This window comes from Lotus japonicus, chromosome 5 (assembly GCF_012489685.1).
Source record: "Lotus japonicus ecotype B-129 chromosome 5, LjGifu_v1.2".
Lineage (NCBI taxonomy): Eukaryota > Viridiplantae > Streptophyta > Magnoliopsida > Fabales > Fabaceae > Lotus > Lotus japonicus.
This window is the reverse complement of record NC_080045.1, coordinates 52,559,114-52,572,759: the sequence shown is the minus strand read 5'-3', so window position 1 is coordinate 52,572,759 and position 13,646 is coordinate 52,559,114. Positions and strand designations below refer to the sequence as shown.

Sequence of the window (13,646 nt, the reverse complement as noted above, 5' to 3'; positions counted from 1 at the left end):
ACAACATACTCATGAAAATCTGATGGAGAATTCCCAATTAGAGGCATCATGAAGAGAATCTGAATAACAAACGACTCATCTGTAACCACGGTCCCAAGACACACCCAGCAAATGAATGATGGTCCAAAGCTCCATATGAAAAATATCTTCCTCCCCACAAGTCCCCATGAAACCAATAATTCGCTCACTTAAATTGTTGTGAAGATATTATCCAAAACCAACTCAACGGAGAACAACCAATGCTACCATCATAGTTGACTATGATGCTCGCATCAGGAGATGGCGCCCAAGACCCAAACCTCTCTTGGAAATCTGTTGCTACTATCAAACTTTTGATTTTGAAGGGTTAAAGTATATTTTTTATTTTGACAAAAAGAGTGTACTTTTTTTGTGTCTTTGACAGATGTCACCACCTGTTCGAGAAACGATTGCATATCTCTCCAAACAAATATCTTTAATCACACAAGAGTGTAGTTTTTAATCACACAAACGTAATTTTTTTTAATTATTTATGTTTTAACATCATTCTTAATTTTAATTAAATGTTTTTAAATCTCAATTCTATCAACTTTGTTTCTTCCAAATCAGCCCAAACAACTAACAACGTCTAACACACTGGTAGATACTTGAGTTTTTTATGCATTTAGTTCATAATTTGATCCTTGAACGAAGTGTATGAAGAATGATTTATTGGGAGAGATATATTCACGTACTATGATCTCCAAACCTTAAGGAGATTAATCTCATGACTGTCAATTTTAAAAATACATTGGGAAAAAGATCAGCCCAAACAAAATCTAAATAAAGAGGATAGAATGTTGTTGGTTTGCAAATAATTTCACCTAAACTCATCACACATAAACATAACATTAAAGAGAGTATTTGGTCTAGGAATATCAGAGTTGTACCTCTGGTCAATGTGTGGTAATGGACGGAAGTGTAAGAGGTGGAGGGCACGATGGTGCAGTGAGTATTCACATCGATGAATGTACTTGTAATTTGTAAATGATACTGTAATGCTCAAATCAGTAACGAAAGATGGAATTCTCTAAGTATAGGAGAACTATGTATGAGCAATAATGGATAAGCTTAAATAATTGAATAATCAAATTTGTATTCATGTTGAATTGTGTAGTAGTAGTACTCAACATTTGCGAGGTTGTCTCATTTATGACTTCCAATAACTTAGCCATTTGTTTGATCAATTTATCTTTAGACAAGTGTTAGCTTGGTCTTTTAATTGTTAGGGCAAATTGCACTAACCTTCCCTGAGGTTTATCATTGTTGCATTGACCTCCCCTCTATTATTTAACAAGACACTAATCACCCTTATTTTATTAGAAACATTGCATTTACCTTCCTTAAGGTTTATTATTATTGCACTGACCTCTCCTATGATTTATTATTATAACACTAAGCACTCTTTTATTATTCAAAATGATTTATGAAGGAGGGGAGGTCAATGCATTTTGCAAACTAGAGTGGAGGTCAGTGCAACAATGTTAAACCTCAGGGGAGGTGACTGTAATTTCCCCTGATTGTTATGATTGATCAACACGACATTCACTTATTCATGAGCTTTCTGGACCAACTAACATGACTGTGTTGACTTGAAACTAAGGGGAATATGGTCGAATATTGAAATTATAATTCTCTGGGTGATAGGTGACCTAAGATCAAATCTATGATGAACTTTAGTATCATTAAGATTAGACTAAACCCCAAAACTAATTCATATGGTGATAGTGTGATTTTTTTTTTTGAATCAGATAGTGTGAAATTTAAAACATATATAACGTGAACGGAAAGCAACCTTTGATATTCAAGTCCCGTGACAACTTCTAATTTTCAACCACAAAATTGGGATCTTAATTTGCTTCACTTGAATATTATCATTGCAAGCAACCTTTTCTATCCTTGGGATAGAGTTGGGTATAATTTATGCACAAATTGCTGCTTATTTTGTAGAAAAGTGTTGAGCGAAGACACAGTGGCGATCTTGACATATAAGAAGAACCTGAGGGAAAAGGAACGATTGGTCATGGAAAGTGGTCGGTCATAAAGACCCAAATTGATAGTTGCCAACTTGACATTGTAGCAAATGTTTTGGCAAGTCCTTTTCTTTGATCAATTTCTTGCAGTTACTGGTTCTTCTTAATTCCCTTATTTCCACGTAGCTAATTTATGATTATAAGTTGCATATATGCCTAAAGTCAAACACTGATGTCAAGTAATGAGATCAAGACACTGATCCAAATAGCCAATAGAAACTCACTATGAGCTGAATATGTTCTGCATAAAAATTGTCCATTATCTTCAGCTTGCAACATTACAATTATTACATGCATTCCAAATTTTCAAATTTTCGGTTCTGGTTCATTCATGATAATAAAAACGAGCAATCCAATCAAATAATGCTGTAATATAAACTGAGTAAGTACAAAGGGTCGGTTAAAATGGCTTGTTAAAGATTCTTTATTGGATTAGTTTGTTGCAATATCTATTGTCTCTTCTTTAGCTAGCCTTCAGAAGTCAGAACCTAATGGAATAATAAATAAACCAAATAGAATGATACATGATACAAAATTACAAACTGTTTTTCCTGGATCAGAAAGCAAGCAGATTTAAGAATTGAATTCTGCCTCATGGTACTATTATTGCTGGTGGTTAGTAGTAGTGGAAGTGCCAGTTTGCTAGATAGATGAAAGAGTTACCAAGTTATTTTGGCTATATTTGGATATTTGTCACTACCGGTTCAAATGGATATTAGCAATTACTTCCGACGAAAAATGAATGTAATATCTTCTATGAATTATAATGAACATTTGTCTATGTTGCACTTAAGTAGGATCCAAACACACTTCATCTCACTGGTGGTTGAACTGGTTGACCCCTCTCAGTAACAGCAGATGTAAATTGACTCATCAGCCTGCAGACAAAAGCAAAATTAATTTTTTTGGTTCTCTTTTTCTGAAAAAGAATGATAAAAAAGACATTTATAAACCCATTATGGTTTCAGCAAGTACAAATGCAGATAACCTGGAAAATTTGTGCGGTTATATATCTCTTCTTCAAATTCATACACTTCAATAGAGCCTCTAATTAAGGGAGATAGAACAAAAGCTTTACACAATAAGATCACATGAAATTTTGTCATGAAAACCAATCTATTTAGATTAGAGAATCATGAGGGAGCGCATGATTGAGGGATGGTCCAAACCAAATGCTTCCAAAATTTTCCAATGCACAGAAAGAGACAATTCCTTAGAAAATAAATCAAAAGAAGAGACAAATGAAGTACTACAACTAAACCACTTGATTAAATATTCACGAGACAGAGAAAGAGATAATGCCCTCCTAGGAAAGGAGACTCAAAACTAGCTAATACTTATTTGCAACCCCATTGTTTTATCAATAACGATACTTAGACACCAAACAGTGCAGATACCCCACAGACAACAACTGAATTTTTTATTATCTATCTTCTTATCACATTCGTCGTAAATCACATCTATTACTTCTTTCTATACTCTTACTCTCTCATTCTGGTGTCTGTTCGGTGTCAGTATGCGAATATCTTGAAATCATTATCCTTGTTTTATTTACTACCAAAAGCAAAACTCCTATTCCATTCCCTACCCTCTCTTACTTATGCATGCCTTCCCATCTCAACCTTCCTTTCCACCTCAAACTGAAAACCATTAAATTCCTTATTTTCTTGGTTTGCTCTGTGGTCACTCATGGAAGTTAATACAACTACCACTGTACCTTCAGAGCCACCTACTGTTGCTAGCCACACTTTCGCAAGACACCACTTGCATTCAGAAAACCATAACCATAGCCATGGCCATTTCCCCTTCAAAACCATTCTCACAACCATTGCAGTGGCTGCCGCAGTCACCATCCTGTTTATCATTTTTCTGGTCTTTTACTTGATCCGCCGCCAAAAACCTTCCGTAAAGAAAGGAACTTGCAAAGATGACAGTAGTAGAGAGCTTCATGACACAAACAGCAGGCTTATTGTTTCAACAATGTTGAGCTTTGATGCTAGCCCAGGTAACTAGTAGCATATGCTATCAATTGAATACCAACTGTTTGTTAATTGGTCTAACAGAAACTATATGTGCAACTGATATGAGTTTCTAGTTATGATATATAACAGTTTATGCAGAGATTACAGCAATTTGACTCAAGCATACCATTAAGTGTTTTCAGTTTTAATTCAAGTCAAATGTTAACCGATTTCAAGGAATCAATAAATGGAAAGTTTTTATTAAAAGTGCATAATCTATCAATGTTACTTTATATATGGAAATAATTTTACAATTGATTCTGAATCGAAAATCAATTATGGAGAGAAACTTCTCTGCATAGCTTCTGAGCATCTGAATTGATTTTGAGGAAAAAGAAGTTGATTTGAACATACTAATGGAATGATTCACTTTTCAACAAACACTTTTTAATTCTTAATTTCTTAACCATTGTCTTGTAGACACATGCTAGCAAAATGCTTAAATTTAAATGTCCTTAAGTATTATGAGTCTTTTGAGGAATGAGGGTTGAAGAATGCTTTAAGATGCAGAAGCTAATACATAAATGGTTGGAAATATGAATTGCAGATGTAAAGGGTGGGTGTCTTCAAGTTCATGGGGGGAATTTGAGCAGGATCCCAGCACCTAAATTTCGAGGAGTTCAAGTGTTCACATACAGGGAGTTAGAAGTTGCAACAGATGGATTCAGTGAAGCAAATGTGATTAGCAATGGAGGGGTTGGTTTGATGTATAAAGGAGTCCTCAGTGATGGAACTTTGGCAGCTATTAAGTTGTTGAGAAGTGAAGGTAAGCAAGGAGAGCGTGCTTTCAGAATAGAGGTGAGTGAGTGGACTTCATTTAATGATTTCATATCTCCTTTGTATTCAATGATTTCATATTTGTTTGTTGTTACTTGCTCCCAATGTCTCATTTCCTTGTTCAGAGATATTGTTTTTGTCTTTTACTAAGCTGAAACTTCTATTGGTCGTCAAAGAAAATTGAGATAATTAAAGAAAGTCATGACAACAGTTTATTTTATTTTAACATGAGAGATGACTAACATCCTATCAAATTGGCAACCATAATACACTCTCTGACTACTGCCCTAGTTTTAGTTATGGAATCATTTGAAATCTACAATACTAAAAAGAGCAATGTTGCGTGAGAAGGGGCCGAATGCAGTTTTTGAATCTAATGTTGATAGTTTTATCTTATATTTATGTAAAAAGCTGATTCCATGACTCAAATCACACGGCAGCAACCTTATCGTTGCATCGAGACTCAAACTCTCTGAAATCTACAATACTATTGAATCAAATTTACTATAACTTATTTGTAGGTCATTGAAATACAGTTAGACATTTTCTGCTAACTCTTATTATTTAAAGAGTTGTCTGGCGTTTAGCAATCAAATTGGGGACCATGAAATATGGAATGTGAAAGTCCATCCCACATGCCAACTCACATTGTGAGCTTTATTCAAATGAAGCACATGGTGACGAAGACTAAACTGACATTTATTTACGGCTACAGGTTGATCTCTTGAGCCGGCTGCACTCTCCTTATTTGGTGGAGCTACTTGGCTATTGTGCTGACCAACACCACAGATTACTGATTTTTCAATACATGCCCAATGGGACACTCCAACACCATCTTCACTCCCCTAGTGATCAATCTCAGCCGTTGGATTGGTGGGCCCGGATGAGGATAGCCCTTGATTGTGCCAGGGCCTTGGAGTTCCTGCATGAGCATGCGGTGTCACCTGTGATCCACAGAGACTTCAAGAGTAGCAACGTTCTACTGGATCAAAATTTCCGTGCCAAGGTGTCAGATTTTGGATTGGCTAAGATGGGGTCAGAGAAGAGGAACGGTCAGGTTTCTACCCGTGTGTTGGGGACCACTGGATATTTGGCACCAGAGTGAGTAATTTGATGAGATTGAGTAACCTATTATTTTATCTTTTGCATTTGGAAGCACCTTGCCTTATCTTTGACCCACTCCCAGGACAAAACTTGCAATGTTAAAGAAACGAAATATGACATAGTCACACTCAAGTCCCTATTAACCAGGCTGTAGTTTTTTAAAACAATAGGGCTTTTTTATAACACTAAGATTCCATATTGCATATACAGTATACCTTTCATAAATCAAAATATCTTAAAATTCGAGTTAGACTTAACTCAAGCTTACTCATATGTGACAATTGCTCTATACAATCTATAAAGAACAATATTGGTTGCATCTCTAGTTAATATAGGACCTTTCTCTAATGACATGAAATTTTGTGTTTATCTTAAGAATATACCTATTCAATGTATATGAGAAGAGAGATTAAAACATATTGATCCCACCATTCACATATAATTGATGGTCACAAAATATTGCATAACTTTAATTTGTACCTTTAATTTGGGCACAATGTAGGTACGCATCCACGGGTAAGCTTACTACAAAGTCAGATGTTTACAGCTATGGTGTGGTTCTTCTTGAACTGCTAACCGGACGTGTACCAGTTGACATTAAGCGGCCCCCTGGAGAACATGTCCTTGTTTCATGGGTTAGTAATAGCATATTTTGATAAACTTTTCTTTTCTATAAATCGATTATGAAATTCAGGAGTTACTCAAAGAAGCTTCTCACGACAATTGATTATATCTTTATAATTAATTGTAGAAGGATTTCCAAACTTGCACCGAATAGCACTCTGCAATTGTTTTACAAAATAGTTTTTGTTTGAGATCAAAGTAGTAAAAATTGCTAATGTTCCAGAATATCAATAAGGGTGCTAACTGCTAAGTTGTATAGCAAACACTGTCTCTGATTATGAATCAGGGAACTGAGTTTTTGATACTGTCATGTCTTGTAACATATCATCTTTGTTACTCATCATCAGGCTCTTCCAAGGTTGACAAGCAGAGATAAGGTGGTTGAAATGGTTGATCCAGCTCTACGAGGACAGTACTCAAATAAGGAATTAATTCAGGTAACATGGCTTCTTTGAGTCACTGTTTTTCTCTTATTCTCATCATTATTACTTGATGATTTGGATTAATTATATATTCCCCATTACATAATCATTTGATTTCTCTTTGTTTTGGGATTTATAGGTAGCTGCCATTGCAGCAATGTGCATACAGCCAGAAGCTGATTACAGGCCTCTCATGACAGATGTTGTACAATCATTGGTACCACTTGTCAGGAACCCATCTTCTCTTAGTTCAACCAGTTCCCTGAGGTTTCATAAACAAATACCAAGACCAAGTCTTTAGGCGTGCATCATGTTTCTGTTTGAAAAGGCAATATGCAGCCTAGAAATAACTGCATTTCCTTCTTAGACTGAAACAGTGTTTGGACAAACATAGGATGGGGGAAAATGCAATATCAAGTTGGCAACTTAGATCAATGCCAGAAGCAATCCAAATTTGTCTAGGGCCCAAAATTATAATCATTTGCATTGAGTCACGGGACACATAGTTCTAGATGCTCTTTTTTTATTTTTTTCATTTTAATATCCATATGCAATATTAACACCCTTTTTTTAAATTAGCTTTTTTATGGTAAGCTTACTGAGACACATGGTACAAAATTGAGAAGAACATGAACTTTCACAAAATTAGATTTCTTCTGTAATATGATCAAATAAAGATCAAACATTTTGAGAGTTTCATTTCCAGTCAAATTCTTGAATAATCCAACTCACCGCATGAAAACAAACTCAGCACATTCTTTAAATCAGACAGAATCATTTTTAGCCAACTGTAACGAAGCTTCCACTTACCAGTAAGAGGTTGATTGAGTCCAGCTTCTTCTATCTGGCAATTGGCAAAGAGCTCGGCTTTAGGGGCATTAACGCATAATGTGCAATTGGACAACTATATTGAAAGCTACTTCACTTTTTTCTATAAAGAGAAATACTAACATACAGATAGGGACGAATTTAGGGGAGTAATGCTGATATATTTGGACTTACTATATTACTGGCTGAATGCGAGGGATTCCCCATAAAGCATGATGTACAACAGGAATCCCTGCAGATCATGTCAATGGATATTTCCATGGTAAAAATCATTGCAAACATCCCTCCGAATCAAGATAAATGAATTTGTTTAATCAGAGTAACAAAGGGCCAAAACTATGAATAGACGAGGTAGACAGAATGTAAGATGAGAATCTCTCTCAATCTGGGAATTTCGAGTCCAAAGTCCAAACCCTCCCTCCCAACTATTCTCAACAACTGAACGCTTAATCCTATATTCCCTCTATTCCTATCCATACTCTATGACCCCTCTTCTCTTCCTTGCCTTCTCATTCGGTTAAAGCTTCTCCTAGCAGTCCAGATGTCATATTACAACCTCTTCAGCAGCTGAGCTGTTTCCCTCATGACACATTTGCACTCCTAGCAGAGTAACATGCCAGTAATGCATGGAGATTTTAAATTAAGCTTCTAAATCTCGCTAGATTATCTCGCTCAAGAAAAAAAAAAACTAAACTATCTTGTAAAACTTAATGGTAATTTTATGATTCATCTTCTGAATCCTTGACAACTAATGATTCTTCTTCTTTCTCTTCTACTTCGGAAGTGTTCTTTCCAACTCTGTCAGAATATTTAGCAAATGCTGCAGAAAGGGCAGATTTGACAGTCAGTTCAGGCTCTTCCTTCCTACGTTTGCTAACATCTTCTACGTCCTTGTCTTTAATCAAGGAAGAAGATTCAGCATTGTTTCTCATTAATGGATCAGGACTAGCTGGCTTATTCTGGGCAGAAGTCTCTGGAACGGCTTGCCGGCTGGACTCCACACGCTTGAAGGGTTCATGGAAAGTGTCAAACAAGCGCTTGACCTGTTATCAGGAAGTATAAGTTTTTTGGTTCGAATCATTTGGGCTCTGGTACCAAATCAGGCAACCACAGCCCCCCCAAACATAAAAAGTATAAATCATTGTCCTATCCCACTTTTACCAATGTTAATATACCTTGCGCTCTCCTATGCCAGGGCAGCGAGCAAGATCTTCCATAGATGCACCCATAATGTGAGATAGAGACTGAAAAGACAAGGTTCCAGCTTGGTAAATGCTTTTGCAAACAAAATCAATCAACATATACGTGTCTATGTGTGTGCTAAAACACAGAATACATACCCCAAATGTGGTACCGAGGGTGACTACATCAGTCTTGTTAACATGCCGAACCGTCGTAAGGGCATGTGTCAGCTGCAGTTAAAAGTAAGACTAGCTTCAGTGCGTTTGATGACCATGCTTAGAACTTTATCAACATTAGACTGTGTAATGTGTATTTAATCTTTTGATTTTGAAAGTACTAAAACCCATGATAATGTTATTGTATATATAAAAAAGATAATAAAAAACATAAGCATACACGTGATAGATAGTCTGTATCCATTTGCCCTTGAATAATGTCTGCAGGCTTGTTTTCATAGACTTTTATGGTCTCCAAATAACGGCCACATTCCTCTAGGCTAAAACAATGGCAGAATGGAACAGTAAGAAAATCAATTACACAGGTAAGAGGAATCTTGCCAGATCCTGCTGCAGATACTTAAATTATGATAGGTACCAGCACTAAAGAAGAAAGGAGAACAGTTTATTGAAGAAAATCGGCCAAAACTCCTGAATGGTCAAGTGTTCAGCTCTCTCCCAAGTTCCCAATTACAAATGATCCCCGGAGATGATATTTCTCTCTAACTCTCCTATTTATAACATTCTCTCTCTCACTCTAACTAACTCTTTCAAACTAACTAAAACACTCAACTAACTAAACTACTAACTCATTAAGGATACTATCAAATTCACATGCATGCTACAGTAGCCCCAAGCACCTTTAAATGGTAGAAATTTTGCTAATTTAAATGTTCCCCAAGAAACTATAATAGGTTGTTCTCATCTCACAATGTATATTCTATAACTGAGTCACCTAAAAAAAAGGGGAAAACGCTAAGAAATAGCTAGTCATGTTAACCATATCCATCAAGTTGCAACGACAAACTCCCATCCTTAATGAAAGCTTTGGTAGCTGTATATGATATTTTGATATTTTATAATTGGAATTTATTATAAAGTTCATCAGAATATGGTAGATAGCAGCACTCTCAGTCTCAGGCTCATAAGAGTGAATAAAGAAATGATATATTCAGTATGCACACTTCAAAAACAGTTAAAAGGAGAGCCAATTGCACCTCCATCCACATAAAAGGGTACAGTCATGAAGCAAAGCTGTTTTTGTAACTTCAAGTAGAGGCTTCACTACATCCTCCTGCAATCAATAGTAAAAAAACAAAGAAAATGTCACATACTTCATGTCAATAATAGAATAGCAATAGCTATAATTATATTATATCATTGGAAAACAAACTAAAGTAGATGCTACAGAGGTTTGAATAAGTATAACAGATTGCCTGACCACATCAACATGGCATAAAACTACACGAAGCTTGAAATTCTTCTGCAACTCCCTTATTCTATAATACAAGTAGTCAGGATGCAGCAGATGATACCGAAGACTGCATCAAACCATCCACTTAAGTCAAGTTGATGCATAAATATAACTATAACAAACCCATCTAGCGGAAAAATAACAACTTCTTGGTAATTGGTATCCAACTAATCACACACAGGAGACAATTTAGAAAACAATAAGTTCTGTAAGCATGATAATAAACAAGAATGTCCGATGTAAACAGTTGATTCACTTAGTAGTGCCCACGTGGTATGATTTTTTTTTTCCGAACTATGACAGATTACAAATAATTGTTCGACACATATATACCCCATCCCGTGATACTGGCAGAGAAATCACCACAAAATCCACAGTTTTTAGGCAATTCGATACGAAAACTCACGTGGTCATATATTTTTGCCAAGCACATTTAACTAACGCAACTCGCATAAATAATTAAAAGCATTTCGTTTCGACAAGTTATCTATCAGAAGAACCTAGCAAGTAACAGCACTCCTCTTTTCAAGTGTTTATTAGTCTTAACATTAACTATTGCAACAACAATAAAAACCCACAATACTACAAGCAGCAAAACAAACAAATTCAACCAACAACAAAAAAAGAACAGAAAATTCAAATAACCTGATATAGATAGCACATGAGCTTTGACCAAGCAAGTAATCACAAACAACATCAGCAAATGTCCATTTAACATTCCTAATATGTTTGAGCAATGGGTTTCCCTTCTGAAAAACACAAAATCAAACAACAATAACATCATCATCATCATCAAAACCTTCACAAATTTAAAATTCCCCTCACTCACCTGTCTGTGGCTGACAAGAATTGCATTGCGAGTTTGACCGGACTGAGTAGTAGTAGTAGTAGCAGATGATGATGTCGTTGATGCTGAAGATGAAGACGAAGATGGAGGGTTTGGTTGACTGGTTTCCCTAATCAAAATCAAAATTAATTAATAATGACTACGATTGAAGTAAATTGAATTGAAATTAGAAGCAGCAATGGAACCTTGGGAGTGAAGAAGAAGGAGGAGGAGTAGGAGCAGAGTAGAACTCGGAGGATTTGATGAACGCGAAGGCTTGAGAGAAGGTTTGGGAGGGAACGAACAGCGACGGTGGCGTTGATCTCGCCTGAGAACTTTCAACCACTTCTTGATACGAAGGGATTCTTATCACGACGGAGCTACTCTTCTTCTTCGTGTTCGTATCGTTGTTTTGCTCTTCTTCCTCCATCTCCTTCTGCACCTTCAATTCGCGCGAACGAACCACTTTGTTGCAGTGTTGATTTCTTGCGAATTGCGATACAATTGAGAAATGGGCTTGTTTGGACCTTCATGAGCCCATCTCGAGATCATGGGCTGGGTAATTTTTGGAAGTTTAGCTATTTGACCAAAAAAATATATCTATTTTTTTTCCAATTAGATCGATGGACGTGAGACTAATTCATTGTTGCGCTACTCATGTGGCGGTAGAAGACTTACCAATAAAAAAAATTCATTCTCAAGAGTTAAGAATTGAACCTTCAACCATTTGCTTAAGGTGCCAAGTGTTGAAGAAACATGGTTAAATATATTTAAATTTGTGGGTATTGGATTGTGCTTGGATAAGATTTGACTTATGCATTAGTTTTTTGTGTGTGGTAGGAAGCACGGGTACTTCAAAAATGGTGAACGCGATGGGTACACCTGGGTACGTTCCACATACGTACCCAAGGTGATTTCCAACAAAAAAATTATGGGTACTTCCTGAGTACATTTTTGGTACTCTTTGGGTACTTCATAAGTGTTTTTGTATTCTTTTGGGTTATAACTTCAGTTTCAGAATGGAATCCTATCTTAATACACATTAGTGGTAATCTTGAATATCTTCAATGTTAAAATGTTTCACTCCATATTCTGCTTAAGGACTTGTTATAATTTATCTTTAAACTTTTTTTTTGGGATCAATTTATGATATCTTATTTTACTTTATGCTTTTATCTATATTTTATATATATTTCAATTTTTATATATAACATATATATATTAAAAAAATACACATATATACTACCGTACCCGAACCCAGAATTTTATAAAATTGTCGTACCCCGTACTCGCACCCGGTACTAGTACCATACCCATATCCGTATCCGTGCAACCTACTGTGTGGTGGTTATGTTGCGCTTCTTGTGATTCTTTCTGGGGTCATGGTGGATGGTGGATGGTGGATGCTTTTCTCTAAAGAAGTAAAAGGGAAAAGAAAGCTAAGTATCTAACTTGCAAAACACTACAACCACCACTGCTTGTCATTCCCCAGTAGCTGAAGTATCTCCTGTGGGGACTGGTGTTATATTTATTCAACAATTAAAAAAGATGAGAAGAACCTAGCTTAGTTTTCTTTCACTTTGAACATGGTAGTGGAACCCATGGCAGAGGATTCTAAATTCCTTATGTACTCCAACACAAGGGTAAATTTAGGATTATATATAGCCAATAGGTATCTTGCATGTATTGAGTGTGGAATATCACATGGTGGTTGGGGGCATTGTTTTCTTTATTACTGAATTTAAGATATAAGTTGCAATTTTTTAGTTATAATTAATTTTACGTTGTATTATATATAAACTTAAAATTAAACAAAAGCGTATGTGAGACCAGCTTATGCATTTGATGGTGATTCAATGCTTTCGGGCTAGGCATTGGAATGGGATCGGGCGGGCCCGGTGAAGAAGCATTGGATCCCAGAGATGGAAAATACTAACAAGGTGTTCGTATAGTGATAGAGAAGAGTAATTTGTTTGCAATATTTGCAACTTGCAAAGGCTATCACAATTTCCTAAACTAGCTACTTCGTCAAAGAAAAAAAAAGCTTATGCATTGATGGAAATGGTTGGTTCCTTTTTTGATGCAAGAGCAAACGTCTGCTAGAAAAGATCATAAATCAAAGTTTCATCCAGATGTTCGCATTATCGCTATGGATGCAGTCATGCAGAGCAATTTTTTTTTTGAAATGGATGCAGAGCAAATTAATTGGTTGGTTGTGGCTGCAATCAATAATTTAAGATAAAACTTACTCTCTAACACACTATTTACATTACATTTTCTCCTGTTAATATTGAAATCTATGTGGATATATTATATTAAATCACTCTCTCCATTTTACATA

The 13,646-nt window shown here is 35.9% G+C and overlaps 2 protein-coding genes across 4 annotated transcripts; one reads left to right on the top strand and one right to left on the bottom strand.

The window, feature by feature from the left end:
• Positions 1 to 3,447: 3,447 nt before the first annotated feature.
• Positions 3,448 to 7,574, top strand: LOC130721109 (probable serine/threonine-protein kinase PBL7). The gene is made up of 6 exons (XM_057571844.1): positions 3,448 to 4,056; positions 4,620 to 4,870; positions 5,565 to 5,950; positions 6,456 to 6,588; positions 6,925 to 7,014; positions 7,139 to 7,574. The coding sequence occupies exons 1-6, from the start codon at positions 3,741 to 3,743 to the stop codon at positions 7,298 to 7,300; spliced, it is 1,338 nt and encodes a 445-aa protein (XP_057427827.1). The 5' UTR covers positions 3,448 to 3,740; the 3' UTR covers positions 7,301 to 7,574.
• A 50-nt stretch (positions 7,575 to 7,624) lies between these two features.
• LOC130721110 (DNA excision repair protein ERCC-1) lies at positions 7,625 to 11,791 on the bottom strand. Of its 3 annotated transcripts, XR_009013342.1 has the most exons (10): positions 11,512 to 11,790; positions 11,309 to 11,435; positions 11,125 to 11,228; positions 10,447 to 10,546; positions 10,223 to 10,299; positions 9,406 to 9,505; positions 9,168 to 9,239; positions 9,003 to 9,071; positions 8,002 to 8,870; positions 7,625 to 7,843 (listed from the first exon to the last, which is right to left on the bottom strand). XR_009013342.1 is itself a non-coding variant. In XM_057571846.1 (9 exons), the coding sequence occupies exons 1-9, from the start codon at positions 11,733 to 11,735 to the stop codon at positions 8,547 to 8,549; spliced, it is 1,188 nt and encodes a 395-aa protein (XP_057427829.1). In that variant the 5' UTR covers positions 11,736 to 11,791; the 3' UTR covers positions 7,625 to 8,546. The 3 variants fall into 3 exon arrangements, 2 of the variants coding, with proteins under 2 accessions (XP_057427829.1, XP_057427828.1); XM_057571846.1 differs by having other exon boundaries at positions 7,625 to 8,870; positions 11,309 to 11,426; positions 11,512 to 11,791; XM_057571845.1 differs by having other exon boundaries at positions 7,625 to 8,870.
• Positions 11,792 to 13,646: the final 1,855 nt, after the last annotated feature.

Bases quoted from the DNA above. Each gene is read 5' to 3' on its own strand.
- LOC130721109 (XM_057571844.1), top strand. From the start codon at position 3,741: ATGGAAGTTAATACAACTACCACTGTACCTTCAGAGCCACCTACTGTT. The intron at 4,057-4,619 runs GTAACTAGTAGC...TATGAATTGCAG, and splicing joins GAGCTTTGATGCTAGCCCAG to ATGTAAAGGGTGGGTGTCTT. The intron at 4,871-5,564 runs GTGAGTGAGTGG...TTACGGCTACAG, and splicing joins AGCGTGCTTTCAGAATAGAG to GTTGATCTCTTGAGCCGGCT.
- LOC130721110 (XM_057571845.1), bottom strand. From the start codon at position 11,735: ATGGAGGAAGAAGAGCAAAACAACGATACGAACACGAAGAAGAAGAGT. The intron at 11,229-11,308 runs GTGAGTGAGGGG...TGTGTTTTTCAG, and splicing joins TTCTTGTCAGCCACAGACAG to AAGGGAAACCCATTGCTCAA. The intron at 9,072-9,167 runs GTATGTATTCTG...TTGTCTTTTCAG, and splicing joins CCCTCGGTACCACATTTGGG to TCTCTATCTCACATTATGGG.